This window comes from Ailuropoda melanoleuca, chromosome 3 (assembly GCF_002007445.2).
Source record: "Ailuropoda melanoleuca isolate Jingjing chromosome 3, ASM200744v2, whole genome shotgun sequence".
In the NCBI taxonomy this organism is placed as follows: Eukaryota; Metazoa; Chordata; class Mammalia; order Carnivora; family Ursidae; genus Ailuropoda; species Ailuropoda melanoleuca.
In genome coordinates, this window is record NC_048220.1 from 3,772,928 (window position 1) to 3,780,998 (window position 8,071).

Consider the following 8,071-nt stretch of genomic DNA (forward strand, 5'->3'; position numbering starts at 1 on the left):
TCCCCAGCCGGGCCCGCGCCGCGCCGCGCACCTGGGCTCACCTGGACGCAGGCGGCCGGAGCAGGGTCCGGCCGGTGGCCGCGGGAGGCGGCCGGAAGCCGACGCAGGCGCCCCTTCCCCGCCCGGGCGGCGCGGGAGGACGCCCCTCCCATCCTCGCCCCCACTTGTTTGCTGCCGGAATAGCGAAATTCGCCTCCGGCCTGGGCTGGGCCGCTGCGGCCGAGCGGTCAGCGGCGGCCCGGTGCAGCGCTCGGGACCTCGGGGGCCTCCGTGAGTACGGTTGCGCCGATGCTGGGGCTGGTCGCTCCCACGGGCGACCTGGGGACCTTGGAGTTTGCAGAGAGGGACAGAGACACAAGGTCAAGAGGTGGTCGTGGCCAGGTGGCCCCCAAGGTCCCTTCTCCAGGCATCTGGGCAGGAGCAGGTACGGTGTTCCTGAGACAGGTGTGAGGGGGCAGCCGGACATGCGGGCAGCACCCTCCACCCCGCACCACCTCTCCACCCCAGCCCACTGTTGGGGGGGCTGCTCCCTGAGGCCTCCGCAGCCCTCCTCCATGACACCTGGCCCCAGGATTCCTCCGCGGGAACCTGGGTGCTAGGGAAACCTTCCTGTGGCTGCTGGCCCGCCGCCGGCCTCGTGAGTATCCAGCCCACCCCCAGCTACCCGTTAACCTATTTCGTGTGGTCTCATCGGACCTCCACCCCCCACCCGAAGTTTGGGCAGGCTGGCCAGTCTACCGCCGCGCCCCTCTGAGCTTGGTCTGCACACTTGGGGAAGAGAGTAGGGGCAGGCCACAGCACCGGCTGGAGTGGCCTGATGTTGGTTGGGATGGCTGGGGCTGAGGAGGCCCTCACAGGCCTTGTCCACCCGACCTGCAGCATGGGAGCCTCCGGGAAAAGCTGCTTCCTTCCTGCCTCCTGGCCTTCCTGCGGGAGGTCTAAGCAGGATCAGGCTGAGGCCAGCTGACCCTCTGCTTCCCTCTTTCTCAACCACATGCTACATGAAGCTGGAGGAGGAACCACTGAGGGAGGATCTGGAACCTTCCTGACCCTCCAAGCCCCAACGGCCCCCACCTGTCTCCTGCCTGACCAGCCCAGCCTACTGCAGTCCACCAACCTGTTTGGGTCGGGGCCTTAGGGCTCCAGGGGCCCTGAAGGGAGATGCCTAGGTCTTGGCACAGGCTGGGGCAGAGTTTTCTGGAAGGCTGTAGGTAGGGTGTGTCACCTGGGAGATGGCACGCATGGGGCAGAGTGCTCTGTAGGTGGGTGTGTCCCCAAGAGGAAGGCATGTTGGACCTCCGGGACGGTAGCCACATAAGCAGGCTGGCATGGAGACCAGGGTGGGGCTAGATCGGATGAGCTGGGGCACATCTGTCTGCTCGTGGGTGGGTTGATGAACCCTTGCACCCTGTCCTCAGCCAGGCCACTGTTCCTGTGTGCCTCCTGCAACAGCCGCGTGCCCCCAGCCTGACCCCAGGAGTTGCGGTGCAGCCCCCCACCCCTTCTCTGGGAGCCTGGCTGGCCACAGGGAGCTGACCTCCAGGAGCAGCAGAGGGAGGCCGGATAGTAGAGGCTCCAGCTAGGGCCCACTGTCTCGGAGGGGGTCATCCAGGAGGCTGGCCCTCCAAGGGCCTGGGGAGTGGATGGAGCACCAGCCAAAGACGTGTGGGGCTCAGTGACAGGGGTCCTCACAGAAGCCCAAGAGCCTGTGAGGCATGATGAGGGGGTGACCGGGCACTGCCCTGTCAAGGGCTATCCCCGTTTTAGGGAGCCCAGCAAAGCCAGGTCTTTGGAGGCTCAAGAAAAGCCTGAATCTGGGCTCTTAGGCAAACCTTCTTCTCCTTCGTACATGTCGACACCTGCTCGTGGGGAAGCCAGATCTGACCCCAGCTTCCAGCTGCTGTGAAGGGTTTAGGGTAGGGCTGGCGCCAGTGCCAGTACTTAGAGAAACGGCAGAGGAACCCGGAGCTGTAAGAAAGGTGGGCTGGGAGCCAAAGAGGAAGGAGACAGCAGGAGCAGGTGGCTTCCTGGAAGCCCAGGGCCAAGGGCCAGGAAGGACACCTAGGCCTGGGCCAGCTGGACCCTGGATCTGGGTTTGGGGCACACTTTCATATCCAGCCTTGACCAGATTTGTGCAACAGCTCCCCTGGCACTCAGACTCTGGCCCTCGGCCAAGCACCTGCTGAAGGCCCATCCCCAGGGAGAACAGCAGACCCTGCCCGGGCCAGCCTCAGCCCTCCCCAGCACCCCAGCAGCCCGGACTTCAACAATCACCGACACCCTCCTTGACCCCTGAGAGGTGTGGTTTGCAAGGCCTGGAGAGGAGAGGAACAGCTGGCCCTCTCTGCACCCCAGCCCCACCTGCACGTTAACCCCACACCTTCACTAGGCCTGGCACCTGCCTGTGCCCCGCTGAGCCTGGTTCCCCTTCCCTAAGTACATGGCACGTGGTCTGTGCCTGGCTCGGCTCTTAAATCTCTTTCTTCCATCAAGAGGGAACCAGGAGATGACTGTGGTCCATGGGCCTCAAGTGCCCTGACTACTCTGCCTTCAGATGGGGGGAGAGGTGGGAAAGGTGCCGCTAGTGTGGCCGTCCTTCCCTAGGGCCAGCTGCACCCAGGGCCGACCCTCCACGCTTCCTCCCTGGGCTACGAAGGTGTGGAGAGAAGGAGAAGCCGAAGTGCCCTCAGCCCTAGCTCCCAGGAATTTCTTTCCAGCCCCCCAGAGGCCAGGAGCTCCCAGTCCTTTGCCCCTCCCCTCCCCTGAGCCGCTTCCCCAGCCCATCCAACATGTCAGTCCAGCCCCCCAGCCCGAAAAGGTCGTAGACGTTCTGGACGGCTGGGCAGAGCCCTGGCACATAAGGTGCAGCCCAGGGAGTGGCAGGGACAGAGTTTGAGTTTCTGGCTTTGAGAGGCGAAGACAGAGTGGACCCGGGACCAGAGAAGTCATGGACGGCGGTCTGGCTGGGCACCTTTCGGGCAGGGCAGGAGCAGGGGCTGGCTGCTGAGGGACAGGGCCTGCGGTGTTGAGGGAAACGACACAAGGATTGGTGTGGGCAGGAGCCGGGTTGGGGGAGAACCCTAGGAAGGGAGGCCAGGGTAGGGAATGGGCTGTGCCCAGGCCTCTGTGGCCAGGGTGACTCAGATGCCCACCGCTGCCCACCCGGCTTGTCTGCCCCTGCAGGTGAAGGTTGAACAGAGCTCAGCCTACATAATGGAGAAGGCCAGGGAGGGGCAGCAGTCAGAGGGGAGTGAAGCCTCCCCCTTCCCCCCACCTCACAGAACAGCTCTGAGCTCCCTCCTGGGGGCCTCGGCACCTCTGGTCCCCCTTCCCTGTGGGGCAGCTGGCCCAGCGGGGACACTCCTGGCGCCACCCCACTCTGGGCTGGGTGGGTGAGTGTTTGATGGGGGTGGTTGGCTCCTGTTCAAGGGGTCAGGTTTCCAGGGTAACCCGGCCACTGAACCCAGCACAGAGCCTCACAGATCCTGTAACCCGACTCTCCACTCCCTCCCCCTGCAGGGCTGTCCCTATGGGCCAAGCAGATGAGTATAGAGTGCCTTAGGGAGGATCTGCTTGGCTCACCTCCCCAGCCTCCCCCTCCGCACCATCCCCCCACCCTGGGCTACCCCTTTCTCCTCCCCTGGGTTTTAGCTCTTAGACCTCTGCCACATGCAGCTTAAGGGGGGAGGGGTATTCTGAGATGACAGAACTTTGCCTTGGTCATGACCTTTGGTGCACATAGCTGGGTGGGGGTGGCAACACTATCCCAGGGCATTCTGGGGGCTGGGACCCCACAGGGGAATCAAGGAACAGAAGAGCTGCCTAGGGATGAGAGGGGAGTTCTGGATGGTTTCCTAGACTTGAACGCTAGACTTTGAAACTAGGCCTCGAAGGCTGCATGGGTTTTCATTAGACCCAGAAGAGAAAAGGGGATCCCAGGCAGAAGAGACCACACACGCAAGGACACGGACCAGAGACAAGGGGAAGCGGGCGTACGGATGGCAGATAGAGCAAGATGAGGACGGTTCTGGAGCACACAGCCCTGAGGGACCTGCTGTGCCAGCCTCAGGGGGGATGTTGTTTGTCTCATTCTTGCTCACTGGTCCCCTCCAGGCCAGTGAAGCCAGGTGCTTGGCACCCTGGGGATCCCTTTCTTCTGTGAGTACCCCCCACCCTGGTGCTGCTCCTGACCTGCCTGCACCCCTAATGCCCACAGCTGGGGCCGGACTGGAGGTTCTGACGTGGGTCCTCCCTGGGGGGGGGGGCGTGCAGACCCTTCGAGGTGTCACATGCCTAGTACAGGTCTCCAGAGAAGCAGGTCTGCATGCATTCGGAGCTGTGTTCCCGTGCTGCTGCTGACTCAGAGTGACCCGGGAGTAGTTCCCCAATTTCATCTGCTCATCAGAGCCCTGGGAGGCCGAAACTGCAGCATAATTCAGAGTTGGCGCTTAGTGCAGAATGGACACCAGGGCCCAGTCTTACTTGGAGGACAGCATGAGAGCCCAGGGAGGGTTATCCCCAGAGGGCCTTGGGGCTGCCTGTGACCTCCTCTGTGAACAGGAGTGGGGAGCAAAGGGCAGAGGCCGAGAGGAGGGAGGGGGACAGGCCAGGGAGCTAAGAAGCCTCTTGAAGAAGGGCTGGGTCCTTGTGCCCTGGATGGGACCCTGGGCATCGCACCTCCTGGAAGGAGCAGATACTGCAAAAAGAAGCAAGGGGGGGATTTTGGGAGCCACTGGGTGAAGATTCAGTCTAAGGATTGCCCCACCTGGGGCTGGAATTGATCCTGCAGCCCTCCCTCAGATGTCTCCTCAAAGGTGAAGATAACAGGGTGGGGGGGACTACTGAGAGTACCAATCCTCCCAGTGAAGATTTTTCAACCCCACCCTGTGGGTCAGTGTGATCTCAGAGTGACCCTTATGTACACTCCCCCCCAACACACACACACACACCCAGAGGTGGCATGTAGGCAGGCACAAGAACAGATGTAGATGGCCCATTGCACAGATGGGCACAAAAGTGTGTGTGCTGGCACACTTCAGGGGTAGTAGGTCAGTGTTCGGCTGCCCCCTGGTGACAGCGTGCGAACCACCCACAGGCGATGTGGTGGACGTGTACCAGCGGGAGTTCCTGGCGCTGCGTGACCGGCTTCATGCGGCTGAGCAGGAGAGCCTCAAGCGCTCCAAGGAGCTCAACCTGGTGCTGGACGAGATCAAGAGGGCAGTGTCGGAGAGGCAGGCGCTGCGAGAGGGGGAGGGCAATCGCACCTGGGGCCGCCTAACTGGTGAGCGCTGGAGCCGCCCGCAGCGGCGGGAGGAGGCGGGGCTGATGGCAGGCCGTCTCGTTTGACCCATCCCTTCCCGACCCATCCAGAGGATCCACGACTGAAGCCGTGGAACGTCTCCCACAAGCACGTGCTGCACCTGCCCACCGTCTTCCACCACCTGCCGCACCTGCTGGCCAAGGAAAGCAGCCTGCAGCCTGCCGTGCGCGTGGGCCAGGGCCGCACCGGAGGTAGGGGCGGATCCCGGGAGGAGCCGGGGGCGGGGGGTGGTCCCCGGCAACGTGCCGGTATCGACTCTTCGCGCCCCCGCAGTGTCGGTAGTGATGGGCATCCCCAGCGTGAGGCGCGAGGTGCACTCATACCTGACAGACACGCTGCACTCGCTCATCTCAGAGCTGAGCCCGCAGGAGAAGGAGGACTCGGTCATCGTGGTGCTGATCGCCGAGGCGAGTGGGCTGGGGTGCGGGGTGGGGGGCGGGTGGGAGCATTCAGAGAACACAGGGCACAAAATTACAAGAAGGAAAAATGAAAACCGAGCAACGTTCCGGAGGGAAAAACTATCAGAGGTTCAATTGTCAGTTTCATTCACAAATTTATTAAGTTAAAAAAAAAAAGAACCATTTCAGCGCCCCCTGGTGGGGACGCCAGTTACCTAGGCTGCCCCACCCCAGGGCCCCAGGTACACCAAAGGGCATTTTCTGCGGTCCCAAGGCCCGGACTTACTTGGCCCTCAGGGTGGGGGGGGGGGCGATCACTCCGTCTGTGCCTGGGGTCTTTTGAGGCCCGCCCTCTTCCCCCCAGCCCCTTCTTCCAGGCCCTTTGGGGTGGCAGCCAGGCTTAGGGAGGGCACTTGGTCTCCCCACAGACTGACCCACAATACACCTCGGTGGTGACAGAGAACATCAAAGCCTTGTGAGTACTGACAGACCGGTAAGGCTGGTGGGGGGAGGGGCCCTGCAGGGTGTTGGGCGGGTAAGTGCCCACCTCCCCAACAGGATCCTGCCTTCCCTGTGTGGGAAAGGGTGCTTCCCCTCTTCTCTGAAAGGCCGTGTATGCATAGAGGTGGGCCAGCCCCTCTGGAGCCTCACTGCCTCAGTAGGGTGGGTGTGCTGGTGGCTGATGTCTGCCTGGTGGGCCTGAGCAACGGGACGGGGTCTGGCTAGCTCAGTGCTGCCCCAACTGCTGTGCCTGGAGGTTGCATACCCACTGGCCTTCCCTGCCCCCCCCAAGGTTCCCCACGGAGATCCATTCCGGGCTCCTGGAAGTCATCTCCCCTTCCCCCCACTTCTACCCTGACTTCTCCCGCCTCCGAGAGTCCTTTGGGGACCCCAAGGAGAGAGTCAGGTATGAGCACTGCCTCCTTCCCCGTGCCCCCCCCAACCACGTGCCCACCTGTGCTGAGAACCTGGTCAGCGCCTGAGTCCCAGGCACTTCCTTGCAGTGCCTCCATTTCTCCATTGGAGGACCCCTGCATGGGGTTGGGGTGGGGGGTCCAACCCACACTCAGTGGCCTCGGTGGTAGCCACACTGGAGGTGGAGGGGTCTGAGTCCCTGAGCCCCTGTCCCTGCCCCGCAGGTGGAGGACCAAACAGAACCTCGATTACTGCTTCCTCATGATGTATGCACAGTCCAAAGGCATCTACTACGTGCAGGTCAGCGCCGAGACCCTGCTTTGCCCTCCACCGGCCTGACCCTGGCGGGGCCTGCGCGGTGAGCCCTGCCCTGCCTCTGTGCCCATCCTGAGTCCAGCCCCCCTTCTGCCCCCCGCTGTGCAGCTGGAGGATGACATTGTCGCCAAGCCCAACTACCTGAGCACCATGAAGAACTTTGCGCTGCAGCAGCCTTCGGAGGACTGGATGATCCTGGAGTTCTCCCAGTTGGGCTTCATTGGTGCGCCCACCCCACCCCGCCCCCATGCCGTGGACCTGACCAGGGCCCCTCAGTCCAGCCCACCTCTGCCTCTCTGTGCTTGTCCCCGCAGCCCTGGTACCACCCAGGGTCATGCTTGCAAGATCCATGGGGAGTGTCTCCTGCAGCCCCACCAGCCTGTTCCCGCCCACCCTCTGCCTCGGGATGTCGGGGTCACCGCCCCTGTCTGTCCCCTTCTGCCTGCAGCTGGCCGTAGGGCTTGCTGTGGGAGCCTCCTTAGTGAACCCCCTTCACGGGGATTAAGGGGAAGTAGGGCAGGGCAGAGCTGCCCACCCAGCACCCCGTTCCCACCCCCAGGGAAGATGTTCAAGTCGCTGGACCTGAGCCTGATTGTGGAGTTCATCCTCATGTTCTACCGGGACAAGCCCATTGACTGGCTCCTGGACCACATTCTGTGGGTGAAGGTCTGCAACCCCGAGAAGGACGCGGTGAGCAGGGGCAGCACCAAGGCGAGGGAGAGCGGTGGGGCACGCAGCCTGCAGCATGGACTGCGTCAGTGTCCCCGCACCGCCTAACGCGAGCTGAGCCCTAAGCTTTCCCCCTCCCTCTGCAGAAGCACTGTGACCGGCAGAAGGCCAACCTGCGGATCCGCTTCAAGCCATCCCTCTTCCAGCACGTGGGCACGCACTCCTCACTGGCGGGCAAGATCCAGAAACTGAAGGTGGGCTGCGCCACCCGCAGGCCTGGCTGGGGACAGGCAGAGCCCTGGGCTGCGGGGTGTGGGTGGGGGGATGGGGGGAGGCAGGGGGCCCTCGCTAGCTCCGCTAGCTCCGCTGTCCCTCCTTGGCGGCAGGACAAGGACTTTGGGAAGCAGGCACTGAGGAAGGAGCACGTGAACCCACCGGCCGAGGTGAGCACGAG

General features: G+C 63.1%; 2 protein-coding genes across 2 annotated transcripts in view; one reads left to right on the forward strand and one right to left on the reverse strand.

The window, feature by feature from the left end:
• The window catches only part of LOC109489924, a 4,383-nt gene extending 4,212 nt beyond the window's left edge, over positions 1-171 (reverse strand). Inside the window, exon 1 of the mRNA XM_034655834.1 lies at positions 32-171. Coding sequence (XP_034511725.1) covers positions 32-152 — 121 coding nt within the window. The 5' untranslated portion in view covers positions 153-171. The remainder of the gene's footprint in view (positions 1-31) is intronic.
• Positions 7-8,071, forward strand: part of MGAT4B (alpha-1,3-mannosyl-glycoprotein 4-beta-N-acetylglucosaminyltransferase B) — a 10,128-nt gene continuing 2,063 nt past the window's right edge. The window contains exons 1-11 of the mRNA XM_034655833.1: positions 7-270; positions 5,096-5,281; positions 5,371-5,511; positions 5,594-5,727; positions 6,147-6,193; positions 6,512-6,625; positions 6,858-6,933; positions 7,057-7,171; positions 7,508-7,638; positions 7,764-7,871; positions 8,004-8,060. Coding sequence (XP_034511724.1) covers positions 5,605-5,727; positions 6,147-6,193; positions 6,512-6,625; positions 6,858-6,933; positions 7,057-7,171; positions 7,508-7,638; positions 7,764-7,871; positions 8,004-8,060 — 771 coding nt within the window. The 5' untranslated portion in view covers positions 7-270; positions 5,096-5,281; positions 5,371-5,511; positions 5,594-5,604. The remainder of the gene's footprint in view (positions 271-5,095; positions 5,282-5,370; positions 5,512-5,593; positions 5,728-6,146; positions 6,194-6,511; positions 6,626-6,857; positions 6,934-7,056; positions 7,172-7,507; positions 7,639-7,763; positions 7,872-8,003; positions 8,061-8,071) is intronic.